At 47.1% G+C, this 14,021-nt stretch overlaps 1 protein-coding gene across 1 annotated transcript in view; it reads right to left on the bottom strand.

Annotated features, from left to right (window-relative positions):
* UNC13B (unc-13 homolog B) overlaps positions 1-1,356 on the bottom strand; it is a 211,056-nt gene extending 209,700 nt beyond the window's left edge. The window contains exon 1 of the mRNA XM_034072659.1: positions 1,335-1,356. Within this exon, the coding sequence (XP_033928550.1) occupies positions 1,335-1,356 (22 nt within the window). The remainder of the gene's footprint in view (positions 1-1,334) is intronic.
* Between the last annotated feature and the right edge of the window lie 12,665 nt (positions 1,357-14,021).

Here is a 14,021-nt window from a genome sequence, read left to right as displayed (position 1 = left end):
ATCCTGAACAGGCAGGACAGTTCCAGTCACTCAATCATCCAGCTCACATTCTTTCACTGCTCTTAGTAGATGATGTACACATCTTTAAGACTGTCAGCTTTATGTGGCCAAGCTGGATGGGACCTTGAGCAACCTGTCCAGTGTGAGGTGTCCCTGCCCATGGCAGGGGGTTGGAACTGGATGAAGCTTTAAGGTCCCTTCCAACCCAGACCATTCTATGATTCTAAACACCACATTTCCTTAAAGAACACCCTGAGAACCTTTTGAGGTTCTTTCACAAAAAAGTGAAGAAACACCTGTAACTGAGAAGTACCTTTGAGACAGACAGAATTACCTTAAATTAAGGTATTTTGGCAAAGCCTTCAAAACAAACCAGTCAAATCTACCAGACATGCTAACTGCGCTTCGCAGTGTACACAGAACTGCATCAAAAGCGTTTTTAAGATACACTTCACACTTGCACACCTCTAACTCCTTAGACACGATGTATGATTAACGAAAGCGCTGAATGTTAATTTAAAAGCTCTCTTTTAATGCACGCTGAAGGATGCTCCATTAACACCACCTGCAAAACACGGGGTTTTGATTCAAAAAGGCGACAAGCAGCTGAGTGAAGAGGTGCCACCAAACCACCTGATGCAAGCGAAAGAGGAGCTGGACTGTCAGCAGCACTCGGGTACCAGTTGTTTTATCATACCTGGGAAGGGAGTTAGGAACATTAACACTACACTTTAAAGCCGCAGGGCACGGCTGGCGCCCTGGGACACGCTGTGACCGCGGTGCTCAGCACGGAACGCAGACGGGAGGCACGTCCCAGCACCGTGGGTCCTGGCAGGTGGCTTTCTCCAGGGGTTTTACTCTTTTCTTTGGCACAAAAGAGGGAGAAACTGAAAACCGCAGATGAGGGAGCAGCCGCTAGCGCTGAGAGCCACAAAGTGCTGCGTTCAGCAACCTGTTCTGCGAGGGAACAAAGCTCGGGAGCAGGATGAGGCTCTAACCGGCAGTGTATCTGCATCGGTAACGCATGGCATGGGTGAGTGTCCGGACAGTGACAACCGCTACAGCAGCAACCCGCTCCCTGCGAGCGCCGCTTCCCTCAGCGGCAGCGCCTCAGCTCGCGTCCAAACCACCTCCAAAGTCAAACACGGCTCCGGGACCGCTGCTCTCCGCCATCGCCCCCGACCCCCCCGCCTGTGTCCGCTCCCACAGCCGCCATCCGTGACCACGGCACCTCACGGACCGCCCGCCTCCCGCGGGGCACGGGGTGGGTGTGAGGCGCTCCCGGGGCACCGGCCACCCCCCAAGCTCCGGTCAGCAGCCGCCGCCGCACTCACCTCGCACGCAGAGCAGCGACATGGCCTCAGCCGCGGCCCCTGCAGCCGCCCCCGGCTCCGCTCCTCATGCCGCCCGCTCCACGGGCCGGGCGCGGCGGCGGCGGCACCCACAGCGGGGCGGTCCGAGCCGCTGAGGGGAGGGGCGGGGCAGCCGCCATTGCCACCCCGAGGCGGCCCATAGGGGGCGCCGCTGCCGGCGGACCCGTCACCACGGCAACCGGCCGGGCCTGGCTGGGGGACCCGAGGCCCGCTATGGAGGCAGCGGGACCGGACCGGGCCGGACCGGATCAGGTACCGTGTGCCGGTGGGAAGGCCTGGGCAGGCAGACAGGGCCCCCTCCTGCTACCTGGACCCAGCACGGCAGTGTCTTTACCTCAGGGAAGGTGCAGCTGTAGTTGGTTGGGGGGTTTGGTACTTTGCTTCTTTTTCTAATTATTATTCTTCTTGTGTTTTTCTTTATTTTTTAGGATTTTCTCACTTTCGTTTGCTGACAGAACTTACTGAGTAAGTCACAACCTGCCTGTGTGTTTGCAAGAGCCATTTGCACCATTCACACTCCACCACCCAGGGGTGGGCTCTGGTTTATCATAGAGTTACAGAACAGGTTGGAAGAGACCTTAAAGGTCATCTAATTCCAACCCCCTGCCATGGGAATACCAGGTTGGAAGGCACCTTGAGGATCATCTGGTCCAAACTTTCCAGGCAAATCATGAGCTTTGATGTCCCAGCACCTTGTACAGCAGAACATTAAGAGTCCACTGCTGCAGAATCCACCACTTCCCTGGGACGTTATTCCAATTGTTGATTGTTCTCATTGTGAAAACTTTTCCTTGTGTCCAGTTGGAACCTCCCCAGGAGTAATGAGTCCCATTATCCCTTGTTCTTTCCACCTGACTCCTTGTGGAAAGGGAGTCTGCATCTTTGTAGCCACCCTTTGAACACTGGAACATAGTGGTAAGGTCTGCCCTGAAGGCTTATGGCTTTTGCTACCATGGGGTATATGGGCAACTATTGCTGTGCATCAGCTGAACTTAGGGGATAGGGATTCATATGGGGGGGGGGGAACAGAGTGCCCAGAGAAGCTGTGGCTACCCCATCCCTGGCAGTGTTCAAGGCCAGATTGAATGGGGCTTAGAGCAAGCTGGTCTAGTGGAAAGTGTCCCTGCCTGTGTTCCGTTCCAAATCAAACCATTCTGTGCTTCTATGATATAATATGATTGTTATTGTATTAATGTTTAGAGTAACTCAAAAATCTACACAGAGAGTACTCCTAGCTAGGTGTTTCAAAGACATAACCAACCTTGCCAAAACTCAGACACAGACAGGAGAGGTATGATTTCTGTCCTGTCCACCACAGTGTGTTTTAGCACCCTTATGTTTGCTTCACAGAAGAGTATCACTCAAGGAAATGTGTCAAAAATATACATACGGCTCCTCTGAGATACCAAGAGGAACGACTTGAAAGGACAAACCACGATGTTCCTGCAAACAAACAGGCAGACTGTGTGCTAAAAGTGTTAACAGAGCGAGTCTCGGGGGACTGGGAACAGTTCCACTTAGCAGTGTGAATGGGAACTGTCATTGCAGGGAGCTGCGAGTGCCAGCACTGAGGCAGGCAGGGAAGGAATCTCCTCTTCTTGCCCCTGAACTGGCTTCAGTGCTGCTGAATTTCTACTGAATTCCTCAAAAGCTCTAGTTTGCTTCTTTATACTCTGTTCAGGCTGTGAGGGCTCTGGCACACCAACCTCTGTGTGTTGGCTGCGCATCAACAAAGCTTGCCCTACCTGTGAGCTGGGCACAACACTGGATTTCAGTTAACTTGAGGGGACATTAGTATTTTGCTCTAAAAAGTCCTTTACTATTCAGCTCCTATGTGTCTTAGGGTAGGACACCACATCCCCAATGCCTCAGAGCTTTTCATCAGCATAAGATCTGCTCAGAGGTCCCTGAGCTGTTCTGGTGCCTTTCCTTTCCCATCTTCCTTTGCAGTCTCGTTGCAGACAAAAGCTCCTGAACTATGCATGAGCTAATCTCTGCCGTAGCCACACAATCCCTTTGTGACTGCTCCCCTCCCTTTGCCAGGCCCCATAGCTCTGCCCATCCCCATTTAAAAATGAAAGCATTTGAGGACAGGATTTTCACCTACTGCATCACACAGCACCTGGTACAGCAAGTCCCTATCTTGTCCACAGCTTATTAATGCTACCATGATACAGAAATTATCTCATCAAGGGCAGATGATGTCATACACATTTTAAGATCACAGTAATGTGCTATTAGCAAGCATGGCAATCAAGTAAGTATCTTGTAGCTAGCATGAGATATCCTAGTACCAGCAGTAACTGTGAAAGTAGGGATTATCATGGATATTATGAATTCCCTGCGGTTATGAGGTCTAATTAGACGCAAGTGTTTATCAAATCAAAAGAGATTATTTGTGTAACTCCTGATTCCCATATACAGTTGATACTTGTGTGTCTGTCTCTCCCTCCTCTCGTTTCCATTTCAGATAGCCTGAAATAATTACCATGCCATTACTGAGAAACTTTTGCAGGTAGAAATACCCTTGTCTAAATTATGCTTGTGCCTTGAAATCAACTTCCTTACTTTTTTTTGCCTGCTGAAGTGGCATTTCCCAAAATAATCTTTCTTATTTTTTCTCTTATTTTTTCTAGTTCTTCATCTGTTGTCATAAATATGAAAATAGTTTAGTGATAAAAATACTGCAATAGAAAGAAGAAAAAACCCTACCCAATACCACTTCCTGCGCTGTCCTCAACCTCTTAAATATGAATGATCTTTCCAGATCTGTTCCTATAAATCCACAAAAGGGAATGCCAGGTCCACAAATACTTAACTACAAGCAAAGCCCCAAATCCTGTTGTAGCAGACGTGATCTAAATTCTGCAGCTGACAGCATGCTCTGGAAGCACAGGCAGCACACTGTCAGCAGAGTATCTTTTTTTTTCTAATGGAGAATTGTACTGAATTAAAGAGGAGAAATACGATGCAGTGAGTACACTAAAGTGACCTTCATACACTGGAGCTATATGCCTTTCTGAACAGAGAACTCTGCAAACTCAAAAAGAGGGAATTGCTGCCAGCTCCAGAGGGATACCCAGTTTTCCCTGTCTGCAGAGCAAGAGTTAATTTTTCCTTGGCTACCAGACCCCAGCCACTGGTCTTGGTTCACCTGCTGTTGGATAGGAAAGTAATAAATGGGTGATCCTCCACTCACTGCAGCTTGACAGCTGTTTTATTCCTGCCTATTCTCTGCGGTTTCCTTACTCAAAGAGCAATACTCTAGCTCTATTTGGAGTCTAAGTAAAAGGTGTTTTCTTCTTCTCTTCTTGTGCTTCTTCCTTTTCTGAGGTCTGTATTCCTGCTGCTGGAGAATGGCTCAGGCTGAAACTTGACATGTAGCAAATCCACATGGGCTTTATTTTAAATCAAAGGGTTTAGATCTGTTAAACTATTTTCCTGTTATGCAACTGACAAAAAAAATCATCTCAGACCTTGTTTTTGGGGCTAAGCTCTAAAGATAAGGAAAAAAAGCTTTTAATTTACCCTATGACATTTGGCAGGAATTGAGTGCTGGATGTAGACTAAGTTGATTGATATTCTGATATTGGGAAACAGCTCTCAGATTTGTCTGTAAAGATAACAGACTACTGAAATAAATGGCTTTCACTGGCATTTCTGTTTGCTAGTAAAATGTAACATTTACAAAACGGTTAGAGGATCACAGGATCTTGTTCATAATGCTGCATGATGTCTGGTGTATGGGAGATATTTCAATATCATCTCAAAATGCAGCTACCTCTGGAGCAGATCACAGCAGGTAATCAATGCACTACCTGATGAGAACACCGTACACATGCACCAAAACTTGCAGGGAAGGCAGCCTCCAATCCCCTCAGTTACACGTAAACCAGAATGTTGGTTTTAACACTCAAAAATGCTCAAACAGCATGATCCATGTGAAATTTTAAAGGTCCAGGAATGGACAGATGAAGAGGGCAGTGAGGGGCAGCAGCTCCCACTGAACAACCAGACAAACCTTGGGCTGCAACTTGGGGCATCTTCTTTCCAGTGTTCCAATCTTGGCTTTTCCTAAAGACTGGTGACACCTGGAAGTGACAGTGCTCAGCCAACTGAAGGTATTAATTTTACTGAAGGTGCCTTAGTTTTAATTGCCTTTTGAATCAGAGGATCTGCACCTGCCCTGTTCAACCTGCCACCGTGCCACTGAAGTCCTGTACTGAGCCTTTCCTTTCTGAATGCTCAGGAACTCTGCAGCCATTCAGCTTTCCTCCCTATATGGCATGGGCACTTGGGTAGGGTTTAGTCTTTGTGCCTTAATTCTCCATCCACAGAATAGAGGTTGTGGTAATTCTTCAAGGAAGGAGGTATTAAAGATAAGAGGTATCCTGATTATAAATACGTTAGTGATGATAAGATGCTTGGACACTGTCACCACGTAACTATTTAAAACAGATAGCACAAAGGGATTTGCCATCTTTCAGATTACAAATCCACGCTCAAAAGGCTGGAGAGGCGAGAAGCATCCTTTCATCTCAGGGAAAAAAGACCCACTGCATAAGAGGGCAGCTTCCATGGGAACTGACCTTTCAATTACAGCTGCTCTGCAGAGAAGTCTTTCAACTGCTCCATGCCAGAGTTGATAGAACTGAACCCATTTCTCATGCAATTATCCCTGGCCTACCAAATGCAGCATTTCTTGTTCCTATTGGGGCGCTTTGTCCTTGAGCAACACAGCAGGACTGCACTGCAAACTATGCTCATGCAGCATGGGGTCTCTATCTGTCCAAGCAGTGAGCAGCAAAGCCGGCAACACACAGTTTGTGTGAAGGATAGACCACACAGGGGTTATTCCCTGTGATCTGATCCCAGGGGGATGCTAGGAGTGATGCTGTCTGCTAGTGATCCCTCACTTGTCCAGCATGGATGCTCACAGTATTGCTGCTCCTGCAAAAGCAGGTGCCATAACATATCCATGAGTTGAAGGATTTTCAGGTGCTCTGAAAGCCTCTGCCTTAGGCTGAAAAGTGATCTCTATGATCAGCAGGAATACTGTCCTTTGAGCAATATTTATTCTTGGCTACATTCTACCCTTAAGTACCCGCATGCCTGCTGTCAGGCAGTCAGGAACTTGGGACAAGGGCACACAGGACTGAAGAGAACTCTGGGGTCAGAAGCCCTGGCATTACAGTCCCACTGCCCCCTTCTCCCCATCCCTGTCTCTTTCACAAACAGCTCGGGGGTTGCTCTGGTACGTTACAGGAGCCCCTCAGCAGCCACTATCTCCAACATATTCATGTTCTTCATCTTTCTGCCAGCTTCACTTTTCAGCTAAAATAATGTTCCTGTCTTCCAAGTATTTACCCATGAGACAGCAACCCCATCCCCTCAGTAATTTTGTTTTGCCAGACTTAAAAAAAAAGCATGTTTTTCATATAGCCCAGAGATCACTGTCTCTGTGTGATTTCCACTCATAGCTCTTACTGTTTAACACTTCTCAAATACAGATGGGACATACTGTGCACAGCAGGTAGCCTCAGGACCAGGATAGTATTTCCTGACTGATGTCTCAGATTAGCTACACAGATCTATGCAGTCTGGGAAATGGTCATCTTCTGATTTATAGGAATGACACCCGTTCTCCTATTCCATACTTTGATTGGATTCGTATTTAAATTGAGCCATGGCTTCCCTATCACAAAGGGAGGGAATGGCTATTTTATTTTAAAGAAATCAGGTATTCTGCCTTTCCAAGAGGAATCACTTTTAATTTGGCATGGTTCAAAACCTCTCACCCCAGCCAGGCTTGTTTCCTGCCTTACAGCTGTGTTTAGTTTTTGTTCTGTTCACATTAACAGACATTTGAGGAGTGCAGGAGGTTGTTCTTCAATAGAGAAGCCTAGGGGGATAGCTTTTCTCTTGCTTTTGTAGTTTTTATTCATTGAAGAGAAACATTTGTCAGAGATAAAAGAGGAGCTATTTGTCAAAGTTAAAGTTGTTGGCAAATATAGCTTAAGCAATGGGCTCTGAGGAAGAAGCACTGTGAGACTGCAAAGGACTCTTCCATCTGCTTGGCCTGCTTCACCATCACAAGAACAGAGTCAATAGTCACAGAGTCAGTCAACTTCTAGCAAAGAGCATCACAGGCCTAGGGGAAACCATGGTACCCCTCAGGCATACTGGATCCCTCTCAGTTTGCTATGGCGCTGCTGTCAGAGCTTCTCCCCATCGGTGTGATTTTGTATTATAGTCTATCTGTGATCTGAGAGCAGCAGGGAGAGAAGAGGAGCTTCTACTTGAAAACAAAAAATAACTCAGTCAGGTGTTTAGCTGTATTTATGAGTAACATTGGGTTTTGTCAGAGGATTTTTATAGTGCTCTTATAAAATTACCTTCTGGAGGAATATAAAGATCATTGCAGGAAAAGGCCAAACTCGCACAGTTTAGCAGAGCCTCCAGACCTCTAGAAGTGGCCGAGTGACTGACATTTCCTATGCAAACAGGCTGTTTAACCTTCCAGCTAAGTTGTTCCATAGGTGCCAGAGTCCCAGTGGCTGCATGTGTACCATGCCTTCCTGCTACGTGAAGAACAGGGGGAAAGCAGGCAGGCAGGCAGGCTCACTATCCCCCAGGCACACACATCAAGCTTTCAAAGCTGCAATAGCAGAATAAAAGCCCTGTTGTGAACACTTTCTGCCACCAGCCTTCTCAGAGGGGTGTGCAAAGGCAAGTGTTTAGCAATTCCACCCTCTCCGACTCACCCATGAGTCTCTCTGGTTCTCATTCTGACTCTCCTTGTCTCGTTTCCCGAAGGATTTAGAAAAATCCTTTTCAAAAGAATTTAAAATGCAGAGATAAGAGAAGCTCATCCGTTTCTAAATGCCCATGCGATGTCTAGCACTGTGCTGCTGATTGTTGCAGTTTAAGACAATGAATAACTAATAAGTAGGAAGCATCTCATTGTCCAGATTGTAATTTTTCCAATTTCTCCCTCAAATCCTGCTTTTAAACAACAAAAATAAAAATTAAGGACTCTCTAGATTTTACTTATTTGTGTCCATAATGCACAGCCTGACAGCTGTGGGGCATGATTTCCTTAATAACAGAGCCAGCTGCAGGTGAAGATAAGCCACAGAAGATGTAGCTTTGCAGCCTGAAAGCTGTTGTTTTTATGGACCATAACTCTTCATTACCATGCTGCTGAACTTCACCTTGCATCCCTGCTGGTGGGTCTGAGGGGTGGGTTTTGTCAGAATAACAGAAATAGAGGATCCTCTTGAAATCTTCCCCAGGAAAGGCTGGAGTAACAACTGTTTGAAGAGGATGAGTATCACTTAGGGACTGTTTCTCAATACTGTTTGATACATCTCTGAATTAAGTTAGTGGCTAAAAAAGAAATACAAAAGCAAAATTCAAAACTGTGGCTAAAAATCCCATATTTCCTCTGTTTCTTGGCTGGGTATTATCATTCTATGTTGCAATCAGAACAGACATAACTCATGAGCTCTTCGAGCCTCTTCTTAGAGTTGAGGATAAAAGGGACTAAAATTTTTAAAAAGCAGGAAAACACTTCTCTTCCAAATTTCTTTTCTATCATAAAACAACAAAAAAGGGCAATAAGCCTTTGCTCTGTACTAATGGAAATCGAACCCAGCTGCTTACATAAAGTTGCTTAGGAAAATCAGCAAAGGTTCTAGAGAAATAGCCTGGCACAGATATGGTTGTTTAAACACTGGGGCTGTGATAAGGGGTCTGCAAGGATCCTGTCATAGTTGAGGTTTGCCTTGGCAGCAAGCTATAAAAGCTGAGGGGTAAAGTCCGTGGTTACTAGATTGTAACTGTGGGGCAGTGGGGCAGACAGTCCTAAGCTTCATCATAATGCCCAGTACCCTTCGCAAGATACCATGATATGCCTGGGACACCCAAACCCACCTAAAGGGAAAGGAGCAGGAACCACCAGTGCCTTCAGCCCCCATCTCCACCCTGAACAGCACTCACATTACCTTGAGGCTGTCATTTCCCTCCCTGCTTTTCTTACTCCTCTGTTCCCATCTGCCTAAGAAGGGCTTAGCTGAGGCAGCTCTCAGAACCTACAACCAGAGCGGGGACTACAGAGAGCTCATGACTGGTGCTGGCATGAGTTTGACACATCTTGTCTCAAGCAAGTAACTGGTGTTTCTTCCTGTGGAAAGGGGCACAAAATCAAAACAACCCTGGAGATAAAGGCACTGACAGAGTAATGACACTGAGATCAGGAAAGCAGGGTGGTGCTTGGAGAGCAGCTCGGGTCTAGGCTCCCATCCTCTGTGGGAAATGAACTTTCCTGGTGTGCTGAGATGCAATTCCCTGTTCTCATTTGTGCAGTTTCTCACATATGAGCACTGAAACCATGCAGCCTGTAGCAACATCCATCTATATGAGCTGATAGGATCATGACAGGGATAGCCAACAGAAGGTTAGGGTGGGATCCATTATTGACCAAGACCTACCCCTGCCAATTAATAGTTGGGGTGTCTAAGATCTATCAGGAGGCAGAATTGGTAGCCTAATTTCTAGAAATAAGAAGCCATGAAGAAACCATTTGCCTGCAATACCATTTGCTTAGCTCAGAGCATTTTTGGCCAGTACCAGCCATGCTTTTTATTCCTTTACACTTGCCACTCAGTGTTATAAAGCCAAGATCCCATGTTCATGCACTCACCAGAGACCCTACAAGCTTATCCTTACAGTACTGCTCTTGGTCCCAGCATCCTGGCCAAACTCCATTTGGGCAATTAGACCATGATGAGGTAAATGCTTGTATATGCCATTCCATTTCCCTGTGGAGCCTGGCTCTGAATTATTTGGTGCTGTGGGGATTTCTAGTCATTAGCAAGGCTGTTTCCCTTGCCAATGGGAAACTAAATACTGCCAGAGCTTGGGGAATGGCTTCACTGTAAATGTCCTGACTGTAGGATGGATATTGCCTGTGTGCCTTGGATATTGCCCAAGCAGTCAGAGGTCCTCCTGCCTTTAAGGGTGATGCTGATAGAGCCTGCTCCTGCAGCTGAGGTGTGAGCAGTAAGACCCCCAGCTGGGAAAAGAAACCTAGTGTCATTGTTATGCTTAGTGGGTAGGGAAGAAACAGATTGGCAGAGTCATTTACATGTGCTAGGGATCATTTTGTGGTTTGCAGATTGAAATTCTTAATGGCACTCATTACAAGTAGTTTGTTTCCAGATGCTGTTTGCTTTCATGTGTGTTGCTACACACATTAACATAGAAAACTCTGCTTGGAAAAATGTTGAGTACTGGCAATCACACAAATCTAGAAGTCAGCATACAAAATGAAGGAAATTTTAGGCAAATTCTATAATTTTCCTCTGTCTTTTGATCTTTAATTGCTACCCGTTTATGTCCCATGGGATATTTGTATATGTACAAAAATGAGGATGGCTCAGAAAGATACCAGGTAGAAAGATTTTTACTTCTATCACAAGATCTTTTATCCATCATCTGTCTCTTCTAACCAGCAATTCCTCCCTAGTCTGTGGCTCTTACACAGCCAGCCATCACCTCCTGTTCCCATCTGGTGGTACCGATGCCGTCTTCTGCATGCAGAAGAATGCAGAAGCTCCTTACAGCCAACCTTGGCTGACACATCCTCAGGGAAGGACCCTGTTCCTGAGGATGATTTACAGCCTGCAGCATCCATGCCAAGCTTGACTGTGAAAAGACAGATATTTGGACACCAGAGCCCCCTATAGAGACAGAACAGATGTAGAAGAAAAGCATCTCCATATGAATCCATCTTCCCATGAAGCAGCCAAGTTTCTCTAGAGGTCTCCTGTGGAACTATCAAGCAGCCCAAGCCCTGCTGTTGTGTGCAAAGGTCTATTAAGACAGAATCCAGCAGTGATAAAGTGCATCTTTCTCTGCAGGATCTGGAGGTTTCAGTGCAGATGCTGGAAGTACCAAGGAATCCTTTAGGTCAAACCTAATGTGTTTTCTTCAGGGTTGCTCCTAATTTGAGTTTTTACCAGTTTTGATGTTATTTATGGAAAGTTCCTCCCTGTGGCCTCACCAATTTAGTGCTGATAGAGTGAGTTTCTACAGCCCAAATCTGTAACTAAAGGATGCTGTGAAGGCAACACAAATGCCCCTTAGGAAGTGAGTTTTGTCTGCATGTGAGGATGGAAGAGGTGCCGTCTGTACCCTCTCAGCTTCCTGGGAGGAAGAGCAAGGCTGTTCTAGCACTTCAGGTGTGTGATGGACCATCAGCCATGGACCATGAGCCCTTCCCAGTAGGGAAAAGGCAGTTGCACATTGGAGTCTCTGCCAAAAGCCCAGCAGGCAGCTCAGCTCCCTCACTGAAGTAAACCAAGACAAAGGAACTTTCCCTTTGCATGCAGGGGTTTCTCACAACTCATCCTTGCTCCTTCCTCCGAGGCCATCAGTGCTGAATACTCTCATTTCTATGTTTTGTGTGTTCATACAGCCACACAGGCAGACGTGGGATGTGCCAGTGCCTTGGACACAAAGCAAGAGCAGGAGTGGTCAGTATCTCCTGACAGTGAGTTTGCACAAGCCTATTCTACTGCTCTCCTCCCGTGCAAAGCTCCCGAGGGCATTATCTAGCCCCTTCTTAGTCCTTCTGCTGCCCTGCTGCAGTGTTAGAGGGAGAGCAGATGTTTTGTCCTCCCTGATTTGTCACCACTGGATCACTGAACACGTTTTTTCCTGGAGAACCCATTTTCCTTCAGATTCTGTGTCCTTGCTCATCATTCCCTCAGAGTGTCCTTAGAACAGGCATCCCATGGGTTTTCTGTGAGATTCCCTCTGGGTCAGGGTTTAGCTGTGCAAACGCATGTGTCCACAGCATGAGTGTCTGTTTCTGAGCTCTTCTCACTGGGTCCCTCTTTATAATCCGTGGAAATACTTCTTCAGGACATTTCCCTTCACCCTCAAATACACATTAAAACCAGGTTGGATGCCCCCAATGTACTTATTTTTCCCCAGTGTCACTTGGTGTTGTCTCTATGTGCTGCTGTGTTTCAGATCACAACCCCTGAGAGACAGGTTTGTCTTTCTATTGTGAGCTTGCACAACAGCAGCTGAAGGACAGCCCCTCTGGAGCAGGTTATTGCTGCAGTAACTCAGACTGCAAGGACTGAAATACACTCTTTGCCTGATTAAATCTGAATAGGGATTAGTAATGGAGGAGGAAAGGGAACTTTAATTCACAAACATTATCCTCTTTCCTTCCCTCACTCGTCAGCAAAGTAGATGCACGGCTGCAGAACAGCAATTTTACGAGAGCTACATTCACCCCTGTGATCCCCTGTGCATTTATTCCAGCTGCAGCTAGCAGAGGTGAAGCTCCAGAGCCATCCCTATCAGGGTGAGCAGCCAGCTTCTGGAATTAACTCATCCCTGTGGAGCATATCCAGATAGCACAGATACCCCAAAAGTAGCCAAGTGGCTCCCACTGCAGTGCAGCCACCTGCACTTGAAATGAGATAACTGTGATCTCTTTCTGACCCTGCCCTTGGGCTCTCACACTGGAGAGCTTTGCTGATGAAAGCTCCCCTGCTTGTGTCTTTCTGTTTGCACAACAGGGATGTGGTGGCCAAAGGACTCACTGAATGGCATAACATGCATCAGCAGGTGACATTTATCAGCTCTAGGTCACATGTGGGGTGTATTTTTCCCCCTCTGAACTAAAATTAAATCAGCTTTGCTAGTGGGGCTTTTCTTTTTGCAGATCAAAGTGTGAAAGCCATGGAGGCACATCCTCTGGGCTGAAAATTGCTGCAGAGAGCCCCCAAACACTTCCCATGCACTTCCATCTACTTCAGGCATCCTCCACTTCCCATTCACCCATTGGTCTCACTGCCAGCATCTTCCACCAGCACTGTGCAAAGCCCACAGACAAAGAAGGCTTTGCTCAGACCCCAAGTCACTCTGACACCTCTACAGTGCAGCGCTGGGGATCTGCATCCTGGACGATGTTCCCTGGGACAGCCTGGGGCTGGGGCTCCTGCCTCCCCCGTGGCTATGACCTGGTTTGCTTGCATTGAGCCAGCAAGGCTCATCTATCAAGCCCCACGTGGGCAGCTGGCAGGGATTTTTGCATCCTTTAATTCTCAATCCTCCCAAGAGCCTGGTGAGGGATTGAGTACATTCACTGAAATGACGGGCAGGCGAGAGGGGCAGATCCAGGCACCGAAGAGGCCCAGCAAGAGCAGTTTGTTCCCAGATATCCCTTTGAGTTGGAGATGCCAAGACAGGAACAACATCCAGAGTGGGCATTTCTCTGGCCAGCAAACCGGTGGCATGGCCAGCAGCTCCCATCCTGCCTGCAAGCAGCACAGTGAAGCCCTGGGGAGGGTCCCAGCTCAGTGCAAGCAGATGTGACAGGCTATGAGCAGCTATGATTTGGGGTGGGAAGGTTTGTCCTCTCCACTACCTGCTGCCCACTGAGCACAGAGATGCCCACACTGTGGCCCTGTGTGTGTTCACACATCTCAGCACAAGCAGCAGTTGTATGCAGGTGGATGCTTAGGGTATTTCTGGATGCCACAGACACACTGCCAGTGCAGCAGCTTGCTCGTGCTGCCCAGCTCTGCCTGATAATGCTGGCAGCTAGTGCAGCCCCTCCTTCAG

Source organism: Melopsittacus undulatus, chromosome Z (assembly GCF_012275295.1).
Source record: "Melopsittacus undulatus isolate bMelUnd1 chromosome Z, bMelUnd1.mat.Z, whole genome shotgun sequence".
NCBI lineage: Eukaryota > Metazoa > Chordata > Aves > Psittaciformes > Psittaculidae > Melopsittacus > Melopsittacus undulatus.
The sequence above is the reverse complement of the archived record's forward strand: the minus strand, read 5'-3'. Positions and strand labels throughout refer to the sequence as shown.